The sequence below is a fragment of the Oxyura jamaicensis genome, chromosome 5, assembly GCF_011077185.1.
Source record: "Oxyura jamaicensis isolate SHBP4307 breed ruddy duck chromosome 5, BPBGC_Ojam_1.0, whole genome shotgun sequence".
Taxonomy (NCBI): domain Eukaryota; kingdom Metazoa; phylum Chordata; class Aves; order Anseriformes; family Anatidae; genus Oxyura; species Oxyura jamaicensis.
In genome coordinates, this window is record NC_048897.1 from 33,480,174 (window position 1) to 33,496,900 (window position 16,727).

At 38.6% G+C, this 16,727-nt stretch overlaps 1 protein-coding gene across 37 annotated transcripts in view; it reads left to right on the forward strand.

Moving 5' to 3' along the window:
• The window catches only part of NRXN3 (neurexin 3), a 979,693-nt gene that overhangs the window by 929,490 nt on the left and 33,476 nt on the right, over nucleotides 1-16,727 (forward strand). For 23 of the 37 annotated variants that reach the window (XR_004751424.1, XM_035328415.1, XM_035328419.1 and 20 more), the window contains one exon: nucleotides 11,926-12,010. Coding sequence is in view for 36 of the 37 variants with exons in the window: in XM_035328415.1 (XP_035184306.1) it covers nucleotides 11,926-12,010 (85 nt within the window). In the remaining variant the exon portion in view is untranslated. The remainder of the gene's footprint in view (nucleotides 1-11,925; nucleotides 12,011-16,727) is intronic. The other 14 variants (XM_035328417.1, XM_035328420.1, XM_035328421.1 and 11 more) reach the window with 1 other exon arrangement.

A 16,727-nucleotide genomic window follows, 5' to 3' on the forward strand; every position in this document is an offset into this window, starting at 1 on the left:
AAGCTTATTCAATGGGCGTGGGGTGTTTTGTGTTGTGGTGGTTTTTTTTTGTTTGTTTGTTTTGCTTTTTTTTTTTCCTTCTTCTTCTTTTCTTCTTTAAACAGGTAGAAATATAGATGAGCTCAGCATGTTACTGGTGGTGTTTAAAGCTGCCTGAATTCCTTTGTCGAGCTCTCTCGCTCAGTAAGTGCATTCCAGCTGAGCATCTATTGGGCCATTAAAGCTAACTTTGTTCCTTTTTTATTTTACACAAACACAAAAGATTGATTTGCCTTTACTACAGTTAATCAAACCCAATAGAGAGCTAAGTAAATAAGCACGGAAAATGGCCTTCTTATCCATCACAGAGAGCAAATGTTCTGATTAGGCGGGGGCTGCAGAGAAACCCAGCGGGGATAAGTGTTCACCATGCCTGTTGTGCATGGGAGTCTGCCTACCCAATGCAGAATTTTCTTGCATGACGACCGTTTGCAGCTTGGACCACTTGATGTGGCATTTAAGTGAAGTTCAGTTTAAATTTAATGGGATCCCAGGAGGCATTTGTTATGTTCAGCAGCTCAGGAGGTTGAAGTTTGCCTGGCTTCATCAATACTTGATAGACCAAATATGTTTAAGCTGATGGGTAAATGTTTGATGGAAGTACTTTGTAGATCTCATATTTAACATTAGAGAGGAATGGACAAACTTTCTGTTGTTTTTTCAATCAGTTTAGTTTGCTGACTAAACAGTACAATTTTGAGATCAAGCCACAATCTTTTGGTAGGAGTACCACATGGCTATTCAACCATCTGCCTCAGGTGCTGTTTGCTTTCAGTAGGCTGTGAGTACCAGCATTTAGAATCTCAGTACAAAATCCTGTCTGTCTCTAAGTTTTATAAGATTTCCCCTGTGACTCTTGGTGATGGTACCACTGACTTGAGTTGCTTATTTACTTTTTGTTGTCTGTTTTTCACTAATATGTAATGTGAAGTCAGTCCCTATCCCCTCAGTAAAGCTGTTTGTCTATTTGCATATCAAAAAGAGATTTAAAAAGTGCTAATGCTGGAAAAGCATGATTTTTAAGCATCAGATATAAGCATCAGAGGTATTCCTGGGTGAACTAACGTCTGGAGCTATTTAATTTCATTTTTTTTATATTTACCTTACTAATGTTAATATCTTAGTATGTTAATAAATTAAATTAATATATACTTACTGTCTGTTGTGTGTGCAGATGTTTCCGTAGTAGCTGCTGACATTTATATCTTGTATTAGAAGAAGAAGGATGGACTTGTGGTTAAGTCATCCTGTCACTGATCCTGAGAAATCTATGTTATAGCATAGTCTTCTTTTTGATCTTCTTTGTGTTTATGAACCTTCTTATTGTTTATAATCTAGGACTATTTATGGTCTTTTTTTAATAGGTTTGCTGTTTTATGCTTATATATAGGTATTTAGTGGCTATTTTCCTTTGTGAACTCTTCTGTATATATAATGTTATTCAGGGAGCAATTCCAGGTGCTGATGTGTACCTACTGGGCTGTGGTTTATTCTACATTTATTTATGCTGCATTACATTTATTCCGAATTTAAGCGTGTGTGGCAACCCCCTTTCCCTGGTGAGCAAATGTGTGTCCTGTGAGTAACAGTATTTAAATGCCATTTTCTAAGCACGTGTTAATGTTTGAAGAGAGAGGGGAAGATTTGCCTGGAAAGAGTAGTCTAATGCATTAATGTGAATATTCAAAGATAGATGTTTATCTTATTGGGCTCAGAGGTACTTACAATAATTGCCGAAGCTGTTTTAAGGCACATTTATTCAGAGTAATTATGTTCATTGTTACTTTACGAATAACATACCCTGTCACATTAGAATTTAAGTGCCACAGTTTGGACGATAGAAAGGCTTTTTTTTCTCCTGTATGAATTTTACCATTATCATATGCCAACTTGCTGTGGCCTACATAATAATAAGCAGCAGAAATTAAAAGATACGCAGGGTGGGAGGAGAACTCCTCAATTTAAAAAAACGGTGGAGATTACTGTGCACCCAACCCAATGCAGCTGGGTCTGTGACAGGGTGTAAGAGCTACTGGTGGACAGCATCACTAGGTCATGGTCTAGTACAAGACAAGGAATACTGAAATTAAGTTATCAGGAAAATTATAGAGGATAAAAGTACTTGGCTTTTGTTTAAATAAAAATACAGGCCACACCTTCTTTGAAGATGTATTCAGATGTCTTTAATTTTTTTAATGGTGCTCGTGCGTCTTCTGTAGAATTCATTCCCTGCTGTGGCATGTTGTTTTGTTCGCTTATACATCATGGTTTGATGTGGGGAGGGATGCTGTGGGCCCTCCTGGAGTTTCAGTGCATCCAGGACATAGCATCTGCCTCTCCACCACCATTTGCAGGACTAGGCTTTTGCAGAATGGGTGCAATGGATTAGGCTGTGCTGTCACTTCCATGAGTGATAAATACATGAACATGCTCAGATTTTCTAGCATGTAAGATGTCTGCTAGGAGAAGGTCTCCCATATCTAATTTCTCGTTAAGCCTCATTTGTAAGAGATGATGAGATCCCAATACTAAGTACTACTGCAATAGGCATACTGCTTTAAAAATAGAAACAGGACTTATGTGGTTTTATTAATGAGCACGTAAATAGAAATACCAGTTAAATAGCATGTGTCACTGCTGCTTTGTTTTTGCTACGTAGTAACCTCACTTTACAGGGTGGGTTTTTTTCATTTAAATAATGCGTTAGACAGGAGTGCAACAGGGTGTGCAGATTTTGAGTCTTAAGAGATTGTCATTAAAGCTGCTGTGATGTACTTAGTTATTTATTTCTTGCTTCGAGTGATCCAATCAATAACAGAACAAAATCAAATACAACTCCCTCCCCTCCAAGGAAGAAAAGACAAGCTAAATAAAGATGTCCAGGAGAAAATGCCAGCAAACGACATATTGATTTCCAGGAAAGGAGCAAAGTGTAAATGAAAAATATTCTTCTGACACAGTTATTAAGTGCAAGCTAGCACGTAAAGAAAACCCATTTACTCTTACTAGAGGCTGAGTCTTCAAAGGGCAGCTGATTCATCTCAGATCATTTGAGTCTCACTTTCTGAAACACAGGCTTCCCTGTAGTAAATGTAAAGGATTTTTCTGTATTTAGGCTTTGCTTTGAGAATGTAAAAGGTTTACTAAAATTCTTATTGTGCACCTAGTGAGCAGAAAAGTTGTTTTCTTCTTATTTTATAGCAGTATAAACAGAAGCATGAGGAAAGGAGGCAATTTTCCTGACGTCAGACAGTGAATTTATGACAGTATCAGGAATATAAAATCAAGTAGCACAAGGGTTCAGATTCAATGTCCTCAGCAATTTGGACTGGGCCAATTTAAGAAGTTACTGCTCCCTGGAGGTCTGCTCTGCCTCTCTGCTGGTGGAGTAGATAATGTGTTTGTTCTTCCCTAAGTATAGATCATGGCCCAACATATTAATAAAATTATTTCTGCAGCACTTTATGTTAGTATATGAGATGGCGTGCATCAGAGGCTAAGGTCCATACTGGGAGGATGCTAAATTCTGGCAAAAGGCTGACTTTTACCTACATATGTCTGAAAATCTTTATTCAGCTTTTGTCAAAATGTCTTCCTTTTGAAAACTCCTAACAAACATTGCAAAACAGCATTGTGTAAATTGATGTGATTTTCAGAAAGCCCAAAACTCCTGAGCAGTGCCTGAATTTCAGCAGTTCTGCCCTTTCAGCAGCTCACTGATTTCAGAGAGAAAGTTGTGTCTTCAGCTATAGTAGCTTAGATTAAGATCTGAGAAGCACTATACTCAGATGACTTCAGTGTATAGACACACAACTTTCATCTTCAAGGTGCTTCTTTGGGTGCAGGCAAATTAATGTGGGAAGGAGCAATAGGTTGATAAGGAGGAAGAAGGGCTTTCCTCTCGTGCCAACACTGTCTTTTGTATTTAAGCCAAGAATTTGTATTTTACAGTCCAGTCCAAAACTCTCACAAATCTTGAGGGTTATACTGAAGAGTTTGAAAAAGATCTGCCAATTGATCCTTTACCACATCAAGATGGAAGGAGCACTGGTCTGTTGGGAAAGGAAAGGAACAGAAAAGCAAGTGACTCTGTGTGCATAAATAATCAATAAACATCCAATCTAGATTGGAGATGAAATTTTATTTATTTATTTAGCTCCTAAATGGTATGTAATTTCTTCAGGCCAAGAAATAAATTGAAAGGATTTAGAAGGATTTGCTTATCGGCACACCACCACGTAGCATTACATTCCTTCTGCTTTTGGGAAGGTACATTGAAGTTGGGCTAAGCTGCTGTGGTTCAATACTTCCCTTTCCCCTGTTAGGGTGCCTTTAACAACCATCAGATTAATCCTCCCCATTTCTCTTTCTCCCCTGTTTGCCCTCCCGCCTCTCTTTGTCTCTGCTCACACCCTTCACAACACCATCACCCTTCCCACTGCCAGCAGATAGAGACAAAAGACAGAAACATGATTTTTCCACATTGTCTTTGCACAGCTTTGGAACAGAACAAAGTCCCTGAAATTTGGCATCAAACCTGGTAAAGAAGAGTCAGGCTTTGCAGTCTTAATGAACTATTGATTCTGCTGATACAGGCTTTCAGTTTGCAAAGGACTAATTCAGCTTTCGAGGCTCTTTTTAAACATGTCCGCCAATGACTCTGGATTGACACACAATTGGAGGGATATTTTTTTTGCTTTCTGTCACTTAACTGACTAGTTACTTAATCTCTTGCCTGCTGTAGTAATGGACGAATGACTGATTTTGTTAGGGGGTAGCTCTCTCATTATGCCTACTTAGTGATACAGTTTGACAGCAAATCAGGTTTTATGTTCAGCCAGGATCACACAAGCAGGAAACACACTTTGCTGGGCTACTGTTGAAGGGTGCATGCTTCCTGGTTACCTACAAGCTCCCAGGCTGGCTGGGTCCTGGGAGCATAAGGATGGATTTGTTCCCATGGTCTGAAAAGGTCTTCAGCAGTGACACCTTCTTAGTGTGAGTGCAACTAGCTGAAAGCTGTGCTAGATCGCTTTACTGCCTGCTTTGGAATGACAAAGAGAAATGCATAATGATGTGCTTATATTGCATAGTGATGGAGAGAGTGCACATACAGTTTTATTTAGATTGAATTAGATCGGAATGAAGATGAATGGGGCAAGCTCTTCCCCACTAGGGCCTACCCCAATAGTATTCATACCTGAATGGATTGGGTAGCTACTTAATCTCAGTGCTGAAGTTTTGTGTTATTTCCTTGGGGAGCCTTCTCTACAGTTAATGAAGATCACTACTGAGATTTTTCTTGCTGAAAAATTATCTTTTTGCTTAATTTTATCCCCTACTTTTTTCTGAAACACCCTGAATAGCTCCTCTTCTTCCCTGATATTTATTAAACCTTGTGATAGCTGAATGTGTTTACCACACCTATAGTCCTTGATAAGCTCAAACTCTGATGTTTAGTTTTTGCTAAGCTTGTCTCCTTCATACATCTCTTCAGTCCTTTCATCTTTTCTGTGGCTCTTCTCTAAGTTGCTTTCAGTTCCTCTATGTCTTTTGGCATTGAATTGTGCAAAACCAAAAGAAATGAGCTTTGGTTTCTTGGTGTAAGTTGTTGTAGACCAGTTGAAATCAATGCCAATTTAAAACAATAGAGAATTTGGCCCCCTTCTCTTTGCTTTTACCTCAGAAGAGCTATATGGAGAAAAATGACTAGTTTCATGTTCTTTGATGCATTGCTTCTGCAGAGGCAGACACAACCCCAGCAGTATCTTGGGGAGTGGAGGGTGGAATACAAAGGGTTTGAACAGCTTCATGGCTGTGTTGTGATGTGAAAGTACCTGTTGTACTACCAATTCTAACAGGTTGGAGAGGATTAATACTGATAAGAGGTCCAAGACTGTCTTCAAGAGTTCATACAGCCCCAAATTACAACTTCTTTTACAATACCTGATTATGATTTGAGGAACATTTCTAATATTTTCCTGTTTCTATGCAGATTCTTTCTATGTGTATGTGGTAGCTTGAATTTGTCCAGGCTGAGTCTCTCAGGCCTGCTATACGGTAGTGAACTCCAGGGTATTTTGCAAATAAGGATTAAAAAGAAGGTAAGAAACAAATAAAAGATGTAGAAAGGACAGATGAAGGATTCCCATTTAATTGAAATAATGTGAACAGAATACAAAAGCTTTGAAAAGCCCAGCTATCAAAATACGAAAAGGTGAGGTATTCAAGCTAGAAATTACACCTAATGAGACAGACGCTTCCTCTTCTATCTTGTAGCCAGGAAATGTCTTGGTTTCTAGAAGACAGAACAGCATCACTAACACTGCCATTCTGGGGGAGCATTCACACTGTGTACTAGTATGCACAGCAGACTATACGTTGTCCATATTTGATAATAAGTTTGAAATAATTAAGAAATAAGGCAGTATGGGAGCAGAGGAGGGATTCAAGTGGTCAGATTTTTAAAAAGTTTGCTGAGTTTCATCTCTGTACATTTTAGGTGTGAAATGCAAATGCACTGCTCAGATAAATATAGCTGAATTTCCCTGGTGTTGGTAAGGTGTTCGTACCTGGCATTTTGTGGCGGTCATATCTCAAGAAGGACTGCAAATTGCGGTTCCTTGGTGGCAAAGAGATTTACACTTCTCTTGCAACAAAACATTAAGTGTCACTTTTCAAATAATGATGCTGAATTGGAAGTAGTGTGTGCAGGGTGCAGAAGAGTTTCAAGCAAAAGGCAGATAGGAAAATTGAGTCCTACTTTACAGACCGAAGCAACTGCCAAGTATGTACTTCTGGAAGAATTTGTTTGCAGGGTTTGAATTTATGGATCCTTGTCTTTTCTCTCCCAGTAGAAGTGAGAACTCCATCATTCTAAGGTGTGTTATTTATAATTTCATAAAGCTGTTCTGTGACAGGACTTATTTTACCCAGTATGCCTAATCTTTCTCACATAATGGTGCACCCAAAGAGCAAGGTGTCAAAGAAACTTTATGGTTGGGAAAAGGGAAGATTCAGCACCTGCCATTTTGTGTAGAACAAAGGAGCAAAGGTGTGGGATCTGACATAAATTGCGGCTTCGGGCACTTGGAAAGACTGGACAGGCATGGAGTTATCTTGATCAGGTCTTGCCATGCCATCTCAACTTCCCTTACACTTTACATCCCACACCTGTATGTACAGTTTAATGAACAAAGATGTAGAAGTATCACCATAGCAAGATTGAAGAGGCCCTTAGAGTGAATAATTAGGAGGAGGTGACTACAAAAGTAATAAGTCATTGAAGGGAACGGGGAGCCAATTCAGTGAAATTGAAAGAATTTGAAGGTAAATACACCCATAAATCCTCTAGGGTGGACTCAGAGTTTAGCACTTTCTCCTGCCCCAGTTTTATTCTAAGGCAATTTCATTAAACACTAGAGAGAGGGAGAGGAAAAATAATAATATAAATGCCATAAAAAATCTTACAGAGGAAGAAATAAAAAGGGTTCCTGCCAGAGAGAAATTTTATTGAAAGTTATTATAATACCTATCTTTAGTTTTATGTCCTTTAATACAGGGCCAAGTAATTTCAAAGCTGGGATTTTTTAAAAATGAAATACATATTTTAAAATAGTATAGTGTGAATTATTATTTTTAATATAGAATTTAGCTAATATATGGAATAGGAAAATATTTTCTCTCTCATGTTGTCTCCAGTGAAAACACATTGGTTCCATCATAGCATACAGGGAACTTTCTTTACTGTCATGTTGCCTCTACATAAGAAAGATTAGCTGTTTAGATTACTGGACCAACACTAAAGAACAAATCCATTTACCTAACCTTGGGCCAATGGATGAGTGTAATCAGCCCAGTTTCGAAAATGCTAAGAGTGAACTAGAAATGGAATAGCTGGTTTTGTTTATTGCCTCACACTGAACTGTTCCTGATTAGAAATTGATGATAGAGAGATTCCTGAGGTTGCAGCTAGCCTGTCCCATCTGGTAGATGTAAAAGTTTAATAATCATCCAGGGAAAATTCCCTTTTAAAAGTTACAGATTCCAGTTACAAGAACTTAAGGTCTTTTGGAGGTTTCCTCAGCTCTGTTTCTGTGGTCAGGAATTTCCTGCTGCTTCTCACTGAAATATCTTTATTCCTCTGGGATGATTCAGATGTTAGTATCTGAGCGGAAGGTGCATGGAAAACCAATATGTGATGGGACTAGAAAATCAGTTAGTGATGAAATGTGATGGAAAGTATTGAGATTAAAAATACAAGATAGGAAATGGCAAGACAGATTAGTGTACTTATCTCTTCTGTGGTTTGTAGAGATCTCATTAATGACCTCTACTTAAGTCTAACACCACTTCTGGAGGTTTTTCTCCTTTTCTAACCCTCATTTTTATACATACAAAATCAGTAGCATGGGATTAACAGCAGTCACAGAGCAAGAAAACTGGAGTATCAAGGGAAATAGCGTTCAGTGGAGGTGGGGAGGTAAGGACAGAGATTAATTGATAGACTCAAGCATGCAACTACTTATGTAAAAGTGCAAGTACAGATTGGAGTTGTCAGGCTTGGTGAGTATTGCACATCACACACTTGAATTTTGTCTACGCCTGGCTGACTTTGTCCTTCTCTGTTCAGAACCAAAGCAAGCTGCAGGAGTATTTTATAGAAGAAAAACTAGAAGACACGTTAAGAGTGCATAATATGTAGGTTGTATTTACTGTCTTTAAGCTGTTTATTATATAGGAAATTTTCCAAGATAAACAAGGACCAGGCTTCATGACCTCTCAGATCCTGCTCAGAACTCATCTTGGCTTCAAAGTTCTGCATCTCCCGATGTTCAGGATATGTCATATGTGGTTGGGTAGGATGTCCCAAAGGATCACCTCACTCAGCATCCTGCTTCTGACTCTGCTGTATGAGGGTCCTCAGGGAGAGTTCCAAACAGGACAATGCAAGCAGTGAAGACTTATTTGGTCTTCAGTGTCTGTGGCACAGGGACCTTCTGTGCTGAATGCAGTGTGTTTAATCATGCTGGATGGATATTTTAACCCTTAATTGGCCAATCACTTTCAAAGTGCATTTAAATCTTTACCACACAGCAGTACTCTGGTGCAAGGTGTTCCCCAGTTTTTTAAAAAAGTTTTTATTATGTGAAAAAGTATCATCCCTATGTTGTTTTTATTTATTTATTTATTTATTTATTCTGAAACTGCTACCTTTCAGGTTTCATGTGATGCCCCTAGTAATCAAGAGGAAGAAAAGAAATTAGAAAGAAAGGAACTCCCTGTTCTTTACCATACTGAATCAGATTGTCAATTCAATTGGATCTGATTCCAAGTTAATGTTGCATGAAGCCCTTAGATGTGAGCAAGTAAGTGGGCAAGTAGATAGGTACAGTGGTTAGTAAGTGACAACACATTGTTAAAAAATTTTATGTTCATTTCCTACTTCAAGCAAAACATCACTATTTTTCTATGAAACCCTATGTGAGAGTTGTCAAATCTTCAACTAAGGGCAAAACACACATGCTCTAAATCGAACCTGGAAATCAAAAAAATTGTCAGGGTCTTAGTAGCGTATAAGCCAGGCCTTCTGGATGATTTACTCTTTATTCAGAATACTGTCCTTAACACTCTCTAAACACAAGTGTTTTAGACACCTGCATTTTCAGTAGATACATTTCGCCACCTTAATTTTTTTCTTTCAGTATGTTTTTTTTTTTTACAATTATTTTACAGTGGTACAATTAAAGACTGATATCTTTCTACCCAGGGACAGCTGCATTTCACTGTTGGAGGGTGTGATCACTGTTTGCAGAAGTTCTGCTGCCCTTTGGAATACATAATGCTTCATAAAATAGATGTGACAGAGCCAGAATTATAGAAAGTGAATTTATATTTTGTGCATTCCTCCTTTCGTGACCTCTCACTGAGCAGGCAAACTTTTAAAGCCAGTTCATTTTAACAGAGAATTCAGTACCAGGATTTCAACCAAGTTCTTCCATTTTCCATGACTGAGAGAAGATGCCAAAAAATGACCTTAACACATAAAATGGGAAATTACTCTGTACATGCCACCTTCGATTCCTTTTAATCTTGCCTCCCCATGAAAGTATTTATGCATGAGATTACTGCAAGATAACATCCTACAAAAAGTAGCCATACAGCATTGCTGGTGCAAGAGTAAGTAACACATACGATAGGGATTCCCTTAGTTCATGCCTGCCTTTTTACAGATCCTCTGTTTTTATAATTTTCATTTACAGTTGAACAGTCCTATTTTTATTTCTTGGCTCGTTGAAATCAAGAGTGAATGTGAGGGGAGGAGCTTCTAACAAAGGACAGAGAGGCACTTGTTGGCATTAGAACCATGGGTGGCTGAAGAAAAGATTGGGATCTCAGAATACTTCATTTATGTAAAAAGAGGGAACATGCAGCATTTTGGAGGCAGAGTAGCAGGTGTGTAAATGTAAAAGAGACCTTAATTAAAGATGAAGAATTTTTTTCCAGAATAAGGATTTTGAAGGTTTGTCATGATGTGAGATCCCCAGGAATATTCACCTGGAGTACTGAAGTACAGCGTACTGCAGTACAGCCCTCCTGCTCCTGAAGAGCTGAGATTTAAGCAGTGCTTCTTGCCTGGTGAGGAACATATCAGTTGTTTTGTTTCATGAGATATCCCACTGATCATGCTGCTCGACAGAAAATGCAGCTTTCTGCTAGGAGAAGATGTTAAGGGAGACAATTTCAGCAGAAGCTGTAGTCTAAGCTGATGCTGCTGAGCTGGGGCAATTTTGTACTGTGTGCAGTACCGTTACTACCTGTGTCCAGAGGCTGCCACAGACTCTCTCCCTAATGGTCTGCATTACTAATTCAACTAATTGCAGCAATTACAGGCAGGAGATGCTGCTGGGAAGAGATGCCAGTACGCTTCTCTCTAACATGCTGCTGTACATGCTGTTCATTAATTAGACCAGCAGCAAAAATAAAAAGAATAATAATAATATAAAAAAAAATCACCAGCTGAAAATGCAAAGAAATGTGATGAAACTTGTCAGGGCCATGAACAGTCACAGTTTGGCTTAAGCCTTTCAGAATTGGACTTGTCAGCCTGTCAGCCCAGTCACAGCCAGACTGATCCCAGTTCATTTTGCAGGCAAGCAGGTGCAGTTGCATGTTGGTTGGGCATACCTGAAACATGAAGTGGTTCTCTGCAATGCAGTAAGCATGTCCAAGCTTGGAAAATATAAGAGATTCCCAGCCCAGGAGGTACATTACCAGAACAGAAGGTACCTCTGCCTCAGAGTGATGCATTCAGCAACACAGCAGAGCACTGTTAGCTGCCTGGGTGATGCATATTATCTGGGTCTATCTTGTATGTTTTTCTTTGCAGAAAGCATGTTCAGCCTGGACATGCCTCATCTGTTCAGTCTGTCAGTGGGTGCCTTCTGGCTTGCCTGGCATGGTGTTGAAGTTTATCAAGGAGCCCAGCGTGTTCCAACTGGACACATCTACCTTGGCTGTCAGAGGAACGTTTGCCAGCCAAGCAGGTGTCGTAACCCCCTGCACCTACAGTGCTCGACAGCACAGTGCCAGCCACTGCTAGCCCAAACAGCACAGCAGGCACCCCGCACCTGTGCCCACCTGAAATATTCAACAGCACAGTAAAAGCACTGGTCCTCTGACAGGGGAATCCAGCTCCACGTTGGGTGCCATTTACACAGGCAGAGCTGGAATGCTCGGTACAAATTAAATATTTTAAAAGTTAACCATTCTGAAACATTTTTTCTAGGGTACTTAGCTGCCTCCATAGCAGCCTCTTGGCTTGCAACTATCTCATATTTTTTTTCCTCTGTTCTTTTTCCTTCATTCCTGCCCTTCACATGCCAGACAACAGATGACATTGTTTCATCAGCTGAATGTTCCAGCGATGATGAAGACTTCATTGACTGTGAACCCAGTACAGGTAAGTCAGGTCAGTCTTCTTTTGCTTGCTTTCTTTCTTCATTTGCAAAAAACAATGCATACATATATTGATATGTGTGTGAATGTATACATATATGATTATATATGTATATATATATGTGTGTGTATATGTGTATATATATACTTATGTATATGCACACTGTATATAAAATAAAAAATATACGAGCCAAGCATCAGATCCCATGGACTTGGCAACAGCAAAATAATAATAATATTTCATCACTGTTTGGTTAATATAAAGTTGTTTGCATAGAAAGCCACACTTCCCAAAAGCGATCCTAGCTAATTAATAGTTTACATGTTTGTAGCGGTTATTTCACTGACACAGAAAGAAAGCAAAAATACCAATGTGGCAAGTGGGAAATAATAAAGATTTATGAAGTGGGGAGGGTTAATGTTTGAAAAACAGATGAGAAACAAAAGTGAAACAGTAGTGGTTTGCTAGTGTTCTTTAATCCTCATTAATTGCTCTGAAGATGAAAATGTACAAGGATACATTTGTCCATGGGATTTTTAATACAGTTAACATGGTAATGTATTTATACTAATTTTGTTTTCTGTGAGCCCAAACAAATTGGGGAGTGTTAAAACATAGTTCCAACATAACAAAATTTGTAGTAATTCTTGCCATGTTATCTGCAGTGATGCTTCAAAATGTATCCATTAAAGAGTCAGAAGGACTGGCCCTATGGAACTGACTCAACTTCTTTCTTTCAGATACATTTTGATAAATTGATGGCTTTTCTTTCTGGTGAGATATATGATGTGATATCCAGCAGGCAACTGCAGTCTATTTTATTTCTTACAGGCTTTTTCAAGTCTTCTTTTTTGAGGCTTGTCATGAGTTAAGCATTTCTATAATAGAGAACAGACATCATCGAATTTCTGTGTACATTTAAAAAAAAAAAAAGGAGTTTGGTTAGAATCTTATGTCCTTAAAAATGAAACTTAAATAGTTCAGGTTTTTGTTTTGTTTTGTTTTGCTTTGCTTTGTCTTATTATTTATTTGGGATGATTTTTTTTTTTGCTTTAAAAAAATCCCCAGAATGCATTATAAATGTTATGTTCCTAGTTTCCTGAAGCCATTTGATTAATACAATAATAACTTTAAAATTCACCCAAGGCTAGTGCTTTCACATTTGTTTTGAATTCATCATTTTGTGCCTGCATTTTTTGGTAGAACTTGGTCCTGCAATAACCTGATTTTGGCGATGCCTTTGTAGCTGGGAACTTCCACCATGTAGCAGCCTTCATATTCTAGATTTCCTTGAGTCGTCAGGGATGGCAGGGGCACAGTGCTAACAGATAGCTCAGCCTACTCCCTTCTCTTTTTTTCACAAATCTCTATGAGTTTTTAACTCCCCACCTGGTAAAAGAGCAGTCCAAATAATACAAATCATAAAGCATAAACAGTGTGAGTACTGGGATTTGAAATCAAGGCAGTAGTGAAATACCAGCACAATGGTTATAATGAAAGTGAGGAATGAGTTTTACAGGACCATGCTAAAAGGACTAATGTACCACAAGTGATGTGCAGATGAGTGGGTAAGAATCATTTCATTAAAGCTTCACTAACATTTCAAGACTTCAGCTTCTTTTTTTATTATTATTCTGATTGCCAAGCATTTCAATTAAAGGAGGAAATGGGATCTTTATCAGACTCCTCCTATGGTATATTTTTGTCATTTATGTTTCAACACAGAAATCACACTTACTTCAATGGCTATAAATTGCAATAGCAATGTTTTCAGCTTATGCTGCCAGTGGAAAAATCAAAGTGTGAGGAGAAATTTGGTAAAACAGGATGTTTAGCATGAAATTTCAGAGTGCCAACATTTCCATACTAAAAATACCTCTCTCCTGACACAGTTAGATATCTAATGCTACAAACAGGTACCAACTGGATTTATAAAATGACTTGCTTTTGAAAATCCTGTTACGCGTTACAGTCAGCAGCTATAAGTGCCCACAGACATCTGAGTATTTGCCCTGTAGAATAATATGATTCACTGAAAATCTGCTGAAGGTACTCTCCTCAACTAGTAGAGATTCCTTACCTCATCCTATTCCCCCTCCATAGGATGGGGGTCTGCCTGAGCCACTGAGTTCTGATTCGTTCCCTGGGAGTTACAGTGGTACTGAGAAAAAAGCTGGCCTGATTATATGTAAAAAACAGTCTCCCAGATGGTCCTTGCTGATGAGATTTACAATTCCAGATTTTGAGGTTTCCTGCTCTCAGGGGAACTGGTGTACAAAGCCACCAGAAGGCAGCGGGACACGCAGGTCCTTTTTATTTCCAGAACTGTAAACTTCACTCATTGCATCACGATGAGAAGGAACAGCAACAGGTTCATGGTGCTCCTCATTTAGGTTTCTTTGTCTATCTTTTTCTCCCCATTCCCACTGCATCCAGGGAAGGTAGAACTGTGTCTGCAATACACCCGGTACTGAAGCACTCTCACAGCCCAGGCCACAGCGAAATGCTAAAGTGATCTGAGCCAGCTTATCAAAATCCAGCGGTGCTGGCTTGGCTGAGCAGATATGTTTGCCTTTCCACTTCAGCAGCCAAGTCGGGCTTCTGGCCATATGCCAAGGGCTGGTACTTAAACATATATACATTATGGAAAGAAAAGAACCAGATAATTTTTCCTGTATTTTCTAGTGTGCAAACCAGATAATTTTTCCTGTATTTTCTAGTGTGCGAGTTTCTTTTTTTTTTTTTTTTTTTTTTTTTTTTTTTTTTTAATTAGGCCTATTTGAAGTTGCTTCCTCCTGTTCAGTGACAGGTCAGTGTATTTTACACTGCCTTCTGGCTTGCCTGATCACTTTTGCAGCAAATTGAAAATGAAATGACTCAACCTAGCGCAGGCCCCTCTTTGTTGCTCTGATAATGTGTAGCTTTTAAAGCTCTTGAGTTTCTGCCAAACACCAGAACTTGGCCTTCCATCACCCTCAGTGCTATGGTCCAGTAACGCAAAGGTTACTGAACTCACTGCTGCAGCTGTGAGATATGATATACATCACCGTGAACCTGCTGTGCTATAACTGAGACAAGGGCAGCTGAGATGCCGCCCTGCAAATCAAAAGCTTTCAGATTTCATATGGGTCAGAATCACATCCCAAGATCTAAATATATTACTTTGGACTTGGTCCTGGATCAGAGCCGCTGCCCTGCAGAATCCATTTGAAGACTTTGGTTTCAGTGTACTCAAAGATAGTTTAGAAGACATAAAACCATGTCCTCTTTGAGGCTAAATTTCTTATGAGAACCATTTGCCAGATCTTATTGGCATTTAACTCTGATGGTCTGCTGGATCCAAGCCTTGAATCTCAGTAAACATATGATCTGCATCTGGATACTTGCGTCTCTTTAAAAGAAGATGGTGTAGATGCAAATTCCTCACTCCACTGCCCTCTGGATTTTTCTGTCTCTCCTTGGAGAGACATCCCCCACAAATCCGGTGCTCAGCTATCCCCAGTCTATCCTGGTGTCAAGCAGAAGGAGTCCTGCTCCATTTCTCGTGCTGTGAATGAGGAATGCCCTTTAAAGTTGGGTGCATGTCTCAGAGTATGCTGAGAAGTAGGCTTCCCACCTCACAGGCTGAACACCACATCAGCCCCAAGGAGGGAGACTGCCCTGTGGCACTTGCCATTGTGTAAAAACATCTCTCATTTGATGGAATTTCCTAGCTATGATCTTACAGCCAAAACAAAACCAGATGAACAAGTTTTACTAATCAATCATGCAGACGACTTACAGGAACTTTTGTTCTTTTTTGTGTTAGGAATTTATATTGAGTTTGGTTTTCAGCATATTGGTCCTTTTTCCTATGTACACTACAAAGGCCCTAACCATAAGTATATTTTATCTATATACGCACTATATAAGGTGTGTATATATATATATATCTCTATGCATATAGTGTATATACTAAAGCAATAAATGACCAATATCAGCAGTAGCCCCTATCATCCAATCACGTTTACACAGAAATTCATGCCTTCATCTAACCCTGGCATCCGCTGGCGTGGACAGATGCATGATATTGATATTTCTTGGTGAACAAAGCATGTTAATTTCTTTTTTGTTGGAGTTTTTTATTTCTTCCTTTTATTTATTTATTTTTTAATTGTAATCAATAGTTTCATCTACCAATTAGCCTTGGGGTAGGGTGGGGCAGGGAGAAAAAAAAATTTATACAGGTATATCCATCGATATATACACACATAGTCCGTGTATATATAGATAGATATATAATTGTATATATTTGAAGAACATTTTCTGTCGTTTCACCTCATCTTGTGCCGCATGAATTTTTGGTGATTGATATTTTAGTTTATTTTTATTTCTTTCCTTTTTTTTTTTTCTTTTTTTTTTTCTGGCTCTAAATGGTGCCATACCGCTATTTTTTAATTTTTAAAATCATTGCTGTACTTTTCAATTTATACTTTTGGAGTTCTTCCAAAATAATGTTTTAATCATCTCAAAAAAAAAAGAGATGTAGATCTGCAAACCAATAAAGGCAACAAAATCTTTTCTTGCCATCCTTAAGAAAACCACATTTTTAGACATCCCAAGAAAGTTGTGTGCAAAAGAATGAAGATACTTATCCCGCCTTTCTTTCTATTCTTTTCTCTTTTCCCTTTTTTAAAACTTCTGAAAATCTATCCCATCTTTTCCCTTCCCCTCCTCTCTCTTCTTTTTT